Genomic DNA, 10819 nt, shown 5'->3' on the forward strand with positions numbered 1-10819 from the left:
CTACAATGAGGTATCACCTCACACCAGTTAGAACGGGCATCATCAGAAAATCCACAAACAATAAATGCTGGAGAGGGTGTGGAGAAAAGGGAACCCTCTTGCACTGTTGGTGGGAATGTAAATTGACACAGCCACTATGGAGAACAGTATGGAGGTTCCTTAAAAAACTAAAAATAGAATTACCATATGACCCAGCAATCCCACTACTGGGCATATACCCAGAGAAAACCATAACTCAAAAAGATACATGTACCCCAATGTTCATTGCAGCACTATTTACAATAGCCAGGTCATGGAAGCAACCTAAATGCCCATCGACAGATGAATGGATATAGAAGATGTGGCACATATATACAATGGAATATTACTCAGCCATAAAACGGAACAAAATTGGGTCATTTGTAGAGACGGGGATGGATCTAGAAACTGTCATACAGAGTGAAGTCAGAAAGAGAAAAACAAATATTGTATGTTAACGCATATATGTGGAACCTAGAAAAATGGTACAGATGAACCGGTTTGCAGGGTAGAAATGGAGACACAGATGTAGAGAACAAACGTATGGACACAAAGTGGGGAAAGTGGGGTGTGGGGTGGGGGTGGGGGTGGGATGAATTGGGAGGTTGGGATTGACATGTATACACTAATATGTATGAAATAGATAACTAATAAGAACCTGCTGTATAAAAAATAAATAAAATTCAAAAAATTTTTCTGTGTAGTTTACAATTAAAAATTTAAAAAAAATTTAATGTTACCATCAGGTGAAAGATCAATCTTTTTAAGTGCCTGTAGACAACTCACAGGCTCTGAATGAATACTTCTGTAGACCCCCTCCCCCAGTGCACACTGCTTTACTCCATTCTCCACCCTATACCTCTAGTCTGGGATCCTCAGGGTTACCTTACTCTGACCCCTCACTACACTTTGCTGTTACCTTTCAACTCTCCTCAATGCCAGCCTGGCTCCAGCTAACTGGTGCCCACCAAACTCAATACACTTTCTCACCTCTTTGCCTTGGCTTGTGCCTGTCACCATTGGAAATACACTCTTCCCTCTGCTTGTATTAGACAATCTTTCCATTCCGTTAAGTCCCTTCTCCTCCCCACAGTGGAATGGTCCCAGACCACAGGGACTTCTCCCCATCAAAGGGTGTCAATACTTCCCATTTAGCATCAATCACACATTCTAAATTATTTTATCACTTATTCTCCCAATCACTCAATAAATATTTATTAAGCGTATGCCGTATACATGACAATGCGCTAGGCCCCTGAATCAAATGCTATGTTTTCTGCTTTTTACCTCTCTCATAGCCCCTTACGTATCTTACAGATGTTTACTGCAATGGTTTGGATGATGTTGTACTGGTCTGTACTGTCATATTCCACATATGAAAAGGAAATTTTAAACTACTGAAATCAAGAATAGTATAATCTCAGGATTTGCCTAAGTAACAGGATATTCTGTCGGTTGATGGTAGTTGTTTTGGTATCGATCTTAAAAAGCAGTTGTCAGGACAAGAAAGGTTTCAGGACTGAATTCAAAGGGAATTATATAGTAGGAGATGCTACATGAAAGTTTCCATGATGATAGCAGTAATGTTATTCGGTCATAAATGTCTGTGATCAAAGCATCAAGAACCTGTGCTGTTTCCAAAGTCCCCCTTGAATATTATTTACCTAAAAGACATCTGCACAAACACAAATAACTTTATTCACATGTTAGAACAGTGTTTGAGTAGACAAAGTTTTAAGGACACAATACAATCAATTTCTTGAGCTCAGATTTGAGTTTTTAAAAAAATCTGTATTCAAGGTCTGGGTATTCTACTTATAGAATTTTGCACGTACTCCACCTCTTTTGCAAAAAGGTGAAATACTATCTGTATTTACTTAATTCCCCATTATTTTGCTGTTTCCACATGATTTTGTACCCCCAGCCATTTCATTGTTAGTCTAAGGTTGCATCTCTTTCACTCTCAGCCTTTTTTGAGCTTCATTTTCTCTCTTTATGTAATCAAGTATAGCTTCGAGCTATAGGATTGTCCTTTCCAAGGTCCACAACAATTACCTCCCTAGAAAATGTCACTCCTTTTAAAGGTCTTTTATGGTTATCAACAACTGAAGGACTTCCAGTGACAGGTATGGGTGGTTTTTGCAAATAGTCATTCTGTAAGAGAATGGAATAGTATAAATGATCAATTTATGAATGCAAGAGCCCTGCTTTTAAAAATATAGGTTATATGTACCTTGTTAGTGAGAAACAGAAAAAGGATTTCTAAATGATATAGGAAAGCAGTAGTAATCCATCATGATCTAATTTTCATATTTCTATGGTTATAAAAGCACACATTGCTATATTCAAATAGCCGTTGGTGACGTGTTATTCTCTCTACAAAGCAGTCAAACCCAAGAGCCACCTGGACCATCATTCTGTCTCCAACTGGCCATGGGTCTTATGTTGGGAGGGCACGTGAGTTGTTCTTATTAGGGAGCCCCAAACATGGAGCTCAAGAATGCCCTGGCAATGTTTACAGGCTGTTGTAGAAGGAGCCTGGAAGTAGAACAGGCATTTGGGGTCTGGTCCTGAGCTCAGCCATGGCGGAGAAGTGACTTTGAACAATGCATCTTATTTTCTCATTTGTAACATGAGAGCGTTGGATCCCCAAATGATCTCCAAGGCCTCTTCCAGCTCTAACATCTTAGGATTCTGAGTAAAGCAAAATGAAGGGGAGTTATTAAGAAAACCACAAATGTAAGAATGAAGATGGAACAAGTGTCCAGGCATGGCATGTGTAACTGACTTAACAAAATGAAGCAATAAGCTAAGAAGAATGTTTTAGATGACTGTGAACATTGCACTCCTTCCAGATACAAACCTAAGTTACAGACAAGACCATCCTTCATTATACCTAGCCAAGGAATTTACCTCTTCTTCAATCAAACTCTAAATGCCCCTTAAGAGTAGAAAAGCCCATCACCTCTTGACCATTTTCTCCAGCATTCTCAGCCCTTTGCTTCTCTTTTATTTTGTCCTCCCCTTCATCTTTCACATCCTCTCCATTTCCTAAGGGTGTGGCCACCACTGCTTTACTCTGTCTCTGGACAAGAATGCCAGGCCTCGTGGGTACAAGAGTCGTAGAAAATCAATCAGCAAGGTTCTTGTTTTTTTGTTTTTTTTTAAATTTATTTATTTTTATTTTTGGCTGTGTTGGGTCTTCGTTTCTGTGCGGGGGCTTCCTCTAGTTGTGGCAAGCGGAGGCCACTCTTCATCGCAGTGCACGGGCCTCTCCCTGTCGTGGCCTCTCCCGTTGTGGAGCACAGGCTCCAGACGCGCAGGCTCAGTAGTTGTGGCTCATGGGCCTAGTTGCTCCGCGGCATGTGGGATCTTCCCAGACCAGGGCTCGAACCCGTGTCCCCTGCATTAGCAGGCAGATTCTCAACCACTGAGCCATCAGGGAAGCCCGAAGGTTTTTAAAATTCATACATCTTAGCCACCATTATCACACACAAAAATGGCGTTCTACCACAGTCTAAGATGCAGACCTACTTTTCTTTGTCTCCTGAATTGTTCATCTCTGTATTAGCAGCTGTACAATCTTCACCTCCATTAGCATCTATACAAGGACCTTTTTCTGTCTCTTCATCTGTCCTGCTTTGGGAACTGAAATCAAAAATGAAAAAATTTGGAAAAGAAAGAATGGTCTTGATGTTAAGGCTTGGAAAGGAACTTCACTTTTAAACAGGAAATTAGCATTTCTAAAACCCTGAAATAGGAAAAACAGATAGCTACAGCCTTATTATTTGCTGCATTTTAAATTGTTTTATATTATTTCTAGATACATTTACTAGTGTGACTTTAAATCTGATCCCAATTTATCAGCATGGATTTATACCATTTATATTAAAAAAACCACCAATAAAAAGAAGATGCAACTGAGGCAAATTAGAAGGATGACGAAGAAAGTGAATGCTGTGGTTTCAAAGCTCATAGGGTTAGCTAGAAGACTCATCCACTCTCACAGTCACAGATCGTCCAGATATACTTTTCCAGCTCAGTTTGAATGTAGTTCTCTTGTTCTTTAAATTTTCTGGAAACAGAAGAATAAAAGGGTGCTTTCATTGTTGTTCTTTGGATCCGCTTCATCAGATATGCTCTGCTTGCTTTGGTGGCGTGGACTCACACGGGTTAATTTCTCTCCACAAACGTGGTAGGGGCTGAGGTGGCTAGAGCGGAGACTGAGCTGGGGCACGTGGGACTTGGCCCACCTCCCCTCACCCCAAAACTATCAGAATTCAGACGACAGAGGAATTTGAGCAGCTGGAGCTGAGCCCAGCTCCCCATTCTTCCTTCTGCAGTGACATCATAGAATCATGGAACCGTTGAGTTAGAGGGATCAGAGCACCAGGCCAACCCCACCCATCACCTGAAGTCAGAAGAACCACGAAACTCCCCCCTGGGCGGCAGTCTATCTGTCCTCCCCTCTGAGAGGTCTGGAGTGGCTTTGGATAAGGATTTTCTTCCTACACTCGAAATACCATCTCTCCTTTCTTAACCTGAACCTATGTTACTGTTTCTTTCACAGACCATGAACAATCAGTCCACTTCCTTCTTATATAATTCCTCTCCACAGCCCTGTGGTCAGTAATCGACTTACTTCATAATGGTGTTCTCTCCAGGCTAACTAGCCCACGTCCTTCAGATCCCACATCATCGGACGTAATTCCTGGACATACAAAAAAGGTGGCAGCTCTGGAGGCCAGAGCTGAAGAAGCAGGAGTAGAATAAGAAGATCAGAGTAAAGATGACCCCCCGCCTGACCTAACTTCAGGTGAGTAAGTGATGCCCATGACAAGGACGGGGAGAGTAGTGCTAGGATTTTCTGAGAACAGGAGGATATAAGGAGTATGGCAGCTGCTGCCCACCATGTCTGAAAAAGTCCGAAGGTGAGCCCTGGGGGTTTTTGGGCTGCAGTGACACTGGCTCTTCTCTAGAGGGGCAGGGACATTGATTTCTTTATCTTTGAATTCTCCACCAAGTCAGAACCTGCAAATTCCATAAATGTTGAATGAATGTGTGTGTGTGTGTGTGTGTGTGTGTGTAGAGTTTGTTGGAGGGCTCAGGCCAAAGCTGATTTTGCAGAATATGTGAACATATGAACGTGAATTTTTGCAGAATTTTTGGAGGCTTCCTCCAGCTAAAGCTCCCAGATTAAGACTCAGAGCCTGTCTCACCCTCCTTACACTACGCTGCTGCCAGACTGAGATTTTAAGAGCCCCAATCTTCTCATGTCTCATGTATTCTAGTAACGCACAATGGTAACGTTTTATATCTACCTGCTGGTGGTTACACAGGTCCAGATATACATAAAAACCCTTCGGACTGTGTGCTTAAGATCAGTGCACTTCATGTGCACTATGGTGTGGATATTATACCTGAATAAAAAGGTATAATTTTTCATCCCCGTGCCTAAATTTGAGTGTGTGTGGTGCAAAGAGTAATGCGGGACTAGAGTGCACTCTTGCTGGTTGGCTCTGTCTCCAAGATTGTTTGCTGCACATAACACATATTCTGAGACCAGGGACCTTTGGCAAGAATACAGTAGTAGCAAAAAGTAAGGGCTGGTAAGACTGCATCGTTAGGGCTTTCTTTCACTGAATGCGGCTTGCGAACAGATATCCTAAATTGTTAGTTAACATAATTCTGAATATGTATAGTTAATATAATTAGAGTATAGTTAATACAAATTCTGAAAACTGGAAGGTTATCAAACTTTGGTCTCTAAATCACATTTTAAATGCATTGGACTGTAAACTTTGTGATGCCATGGAATCTTACTCAGAGATAGGTCTACAGAACCTAACACAGTGTGCCTTACACACAGAAGGCATGTGCTCAAAGGTTATTGGTAGTGGAACATTACTACCAATTCTACAGAAATAAAAAATATTCTAAGAGAGTATTATGAACAATTGTATGCTAACAAACTGAATAACCTAGATGAAATGGAAAAATTCCTAGAAACAAAAAACCTACCAAGGCTGAATCATGAAGAAATAGAACATCTGAATAGAACTATAATAAGCAGGCTGAATCAACAAACAAACAACCTCCCAACAAAGAAAAGTCCTGGACCAGATGGTTTCACTGAGGAATACTATCAAACATTTAAAGAAGAACAAACATCAGTGTTTCTCAAACTAATCCAAAAAACTTGAAGAAAAAGGAATCCTTCCTAACTCATTCTATAAGGCCAGCATTACCTTGATACCAAAGCCAGGCAAAGATACCACAAAAAAAAAAAAAAAAAAAAAAAAGCCTAAAGACCAATATCTCTCATGAATATTGAAGCAAAAATCCCCAACAAAGTAATAGCAAACTGAATTTAGCAGCAGAATATTAAAAGGATTATACACCATGACCAAGTGGGACTTATTCTTAGAATGCAAAGATAGTGCAACATACAAAAATCAACATAATACACCACATTAATACACTTCATTAATGGAATGAAGGGGAGGAAATGATCATCTCGATGAAGGAAAGGCATTCACCAAAATTTACCATCCTTTCATGATAAAACACTCAACAAAGTAGGAATAGAAGGAAATGACCCCAACATAGTAAAGGCCATATATAGAAACCCCACAGCTAATATCATACCCAATGGTGAGAAAATATTTGCAAATCATATATTTGATAACAGATTAGTATCCAGAATATATACAGAACTCCTATAACTCAACAACAACAACAATAACAAAATCCAATTCATATATGGGCAAAGGACTTGATTAGATGTTTCTCCAGAGAAGATATACTAATGGTCAACAAGTACATGAAAAGATGCAACATCACTAATCATTAAGGAGCTAATCAAAATCACAGTGAGATATCACCTCACACCCCATTAAAAGGCTATTATTAAAAAACAAAGAAAAAACAAAACCAAGTATTGGTAAGGATGTGGAGAAATTGGAACTCTTGTGCATTGCTGTTGCAAATGTAAAATGGTGCAGTCACCGTGGAAAACAGTATGTCAGTTCTTCAAAAAATTAAACACAGAATTCCATATGATCCAGCAATTCCACTTCTGAGTATATACACAAATGAAGTAAAAGCAGGGACTCTAAACGGTACACCCATGTTCATAGCAGGATTATTCACAATACCCAAAAGGTAGAAACAACCAAAGTATGCATCGACAGGTAAGTGGATAAACAAAATGTGGCATACACATACAATGGAACGCTGTACAGCCTTAAAAAGGAATGAAATTTTGGTACACTACACGTGGATGAACAGGTGAAGGCATTATGCTAAGTGAAGTAAGCTAGATACAAAAGGACACATATTGCATGAGTCCACTTATATCACATTCCTAGAATAGTCAAATTCATAGATACAGAAAATAGAGTAGTGGTTACCAGGTGCTGGGGCAAGGGGGAAATGGTGAGTTATTGTTTAATGGATATAGAGTTTCAGTTTGGAATGGTGAAAGAGTTCTGGAGATGGATGGTGGTGATGGTTACACAGCAATGTGAATGTACTTAATGCCACTGAACTGTACACTGAAAAATGGTTAAAATGGTAAATTTTGTGTTGCATATATTTTATCACAATTTAAAAAAATTATTTGTGCAAAAAAGGAAGGGTAACTCATCTGTAAAGTGGCCTGGTACAAGGCAGGAACGGGAGAAACAAGACACCCAGCACATAGAGATCTTGTTTCAACCTCCATCCATTTGCTCAGTTTGTTTCCCCACTGTAATTGTCCTCCCCCTACCTCAGCCCTTTACGTGTCCCCACCTCTAAATCCTCCAAGACTTGGTTCTTGGACCCCTCTTCCACGATGTCATCACCACCCACTGGCCTTCCTTCCTTCTTGCTTTCGCTCAGTGACACACCATGTCACCTGCCTGCATCCCAAACCCTTGTCCCGTTCAGCTCCAGCCACAGACATGCCTCCCCCTCCTGCCTTCAGTCTCCTTTGGGGTGGTGGCCAGAGGATATGGACTCCTGGCAACAGATTCCACAGCAATTTGTGCTCCAGATGGGTCCAGGGTGCATGTAAATCCCCAGCCACTTCCCTAAGGCCTTGATCCATGTGATCTGGTGAGCTCCTCTGACAAAGTATGATCCCTGAATTGCAGGATCAAGATGAGAACATTCAGGGCACCCACAAGTCACAGCTGCCTGAACTTGGAAATCAGGAATGAGCACAGGACCCAGGCCTGGCTGATCAGAACAGTCTACAGTTCAAGGGTCAACATGTGACCTAACCAGCTCGGTTAGTCTCAATGTCAAGACATTTGCAGAAACTATCGGCACAGAATAGAATAGGGCTGAGAGAGGTGTATGGAGAGAGACAAATTGTACATGACTCTGCTTGATCTAATCATGCTTGAAGCCTTGATTTTCAGTGTGGACTGGAAGTGGGGCTTTCAGTTATATGAGCCAATGCTAATATAACATTTTGGCTTAAGCTGGTTTGAGTGGGGTTTATGTCTCTTGCAATCCAAGATTCATGACCAAAATACAATGTAACCAGCATCATACTGCCTCCCTTTCCGAGCCCTCGATTCCTAACCTGAGATTCCTTGATTCCTCACACAAGAGCCACTGAGCCCATCAGCCACGTCCTGACTTTGTTGAACATCAGATATGTTCCCTCTAGCCTCCAAGGACAAGTGGAATAAAATGAGTACCTTTTCTCTTTCATCAGATTAGTGCAGCCTTTTTCCCTACCCCAGCTAGTGGGGCTGCTTGGAGGTCTTATTTTAGATTTTGGAAAGCTAAGTGGAAGTTACTGAAACTCATCAACATCGAGCTATGATATTTAACAGGGCACTTGGATTGACACAGTTTTATCCTTCTACCTTAATGGACAAAACCTGTCACTTCTTACTAGAGGAAGGAAGAAAAAAATGATATTAAACATCAAGGTAAATGGCTAGTATGTCAGTACATATAATGTCCACACAAGAGAAACGTTCTGTTGAGAAACCATTATTTATGATTCACAGTTAACCTTTTCACACAGAAACTGTTGAAAACTTCAGAAAGTCACTGCAGCTTGATAAGGTTTTTAGGCAATCCATTCATCACCCCGTTGTTTCTCAGGGAACAAGTAACACTGAGCTAGACAACAGGAAACGCTACCCTTGGCAGAGGTGATGACACCAAGACAACACTTCTCTCATTAAGGAGACAGGCACCAATTCCAAAATGCCAGTTAAGCAGAAGAGCCTACAAATTCACTGCAAAAGATTTAGCAACACTTTATAGCTAATATCTATCCATCTGGAATTGAAATGTCTTTGAGGGAGAGTATGTCAGAAGCAGTGTACTATTAATATTACATTATAACCACTAAAATTGCGTAAATACATTCCCGGCTTCAACCACGATAGCCACAACACCCGTGCATACACCCATCCTAGGCCACATTTTACAAGTCCCTCTGTCTTGCAGGCTTCGTGAGGATGGAAGAATATAGAGTTGAGGATTCAGCCACCACTGAGCCATCATCCCTGTGGGTCCTATTCTACCCTTCTGGTTTGTGGAGGGTATAGCTCGGCTGCAGGCAGAGGAAAAGGTTCTTGCCTCATATTTGAGCATCTTCTGCCTTGCCCCATGCTACACGGTCAGTGAGGATCAAATTCCACCGACTTTGAAAACCAGATCGGTTTTGATTCTACACTCCTGAGATGTCTGAGAAGAGTGTTAAAGCTGACCTGATTCATCAGTTCCTGGGAGCCTTCCTGACCTCAGGAATCCAACCCAGGGAAGAGGCAATACGACATTCTTTCCTACCCCAGGGTTTGTATAAGCTGCTTTTGCACTTAAATTGTTCTCAAGCCCCTTTCCCATTTCCCAACCCTGCAAAAACCCAGCACCTGTAACAAGCAGTGAGAGCCATAACCAAGAGGCACATGGGAGACTTCCTTTGGTGTTTTAGTTTGGGAGCTCGAGGCTTAGAGGTTGATGGCAGTGGTTTTGTTTTGTTTTCTACTTTTCTATTCATTTTGTTCAATCTGTAAGCTTGCTTTTATTTCCTTCTAAACATAATTTTCTCTAATTCATTTGTACTGTTATGATTTTTTATATCTTATTTTAATGTCTTAGTTTTTAGTTTTGATCTCAACATTTCTGAAAAGGATATTAAGGAATTATCTAGGGCAGAGCTTCACTAACTCGCTGTGGTGAAGGAGCAGGTTTGTTTGTTTGTTTGTTTGTTTGTTTTTTGTGGTACGCGGGCCTCTCACTATTGTGGCCTCTCCCGTTGTGGAGCACAGGCTCCGGACGCGCAGGCTCAGCAGCCATGGCTCACGGGCCCAGCCGCTCTGCGGCATGTGGGATCCTCCCGGACCGGGGCACGAACCCACATCTCCTGCATCGGCAGGCAGACTCTCAACCACTGCGCCACCAGGGAAGCCCCCAGATTTTTATTTTTAATCTCAGTCCACTGAGGACCAATATTTTAGTAAAACAAAACTAAAGCAATGAAACACTTGGATATCACAGCAATGTAAAATAGTTATTTAAAGTTTCTAGGTATTTACTCTCAATTTCTGCATTTAGTTTCAGACCAGTGACAATTAGGGACCAGCACCAGTTCACATTCAGAGGAGCTCACTACAAAACTGATCGTCTGCTTTAATATTCACCACCCCCCTAGACTGCTTCGTCCCTAGATCTACGAGCACTTTTTTTCATAAATCAATACTAAATCTGACACAAGCCCCATAATGAAATCATACAAATAATTTCCTACTCCACGGGTTAATGTAGCTTAAATTTTCAAAAAGCAAGA

The 10819-nt window shown here is 41.2% G+C and overlaps 1 protein-coding gene across 1 annotated transcript; it reads right to left on the reverse strand.

Moving 5' to 3' along the window:
* Positions 1 to 383: 383 nt before the first annotated feature.
* On the reverse strand, positions 384 to 10494 carry DEMA1 (DPM1 ER membrane anchor 1). Its single transcript, XM_089923138.1, is given in 5 exon segments — positions 384 to 2174; positions 2944 to 3163; positions 3549 to 3666; positions 3899 to 3906; positions 3908 to 10494. Coding segments are annotated over 5 exon segments (630 nt in total). The 5' UTR covers positions 4016 to 10494; the 3' UTR covers positions 384 to 1998.
* Between the last annotated feature and the right edge of the window lie 325 nt (positions 10495 to 10819).

This window comes from Delphinapterus leucas, chromosome 13 (genome assembly GCF_059928025.1).
Source record: "Delphinapterus leucas isolate spDelLeu-1000000601 "Yukka" chromosome 13, BTC_Dleu_Yukka2, whole genome shotgun sequence".
Classification (NCBI taxonomy): domain Eukaryota; kingdom Metazoa; phylum Chordata; class Mammalia; order Artiodactyla; family Monodontidae; genus Delphinapterus; species Delphinapterus leucas.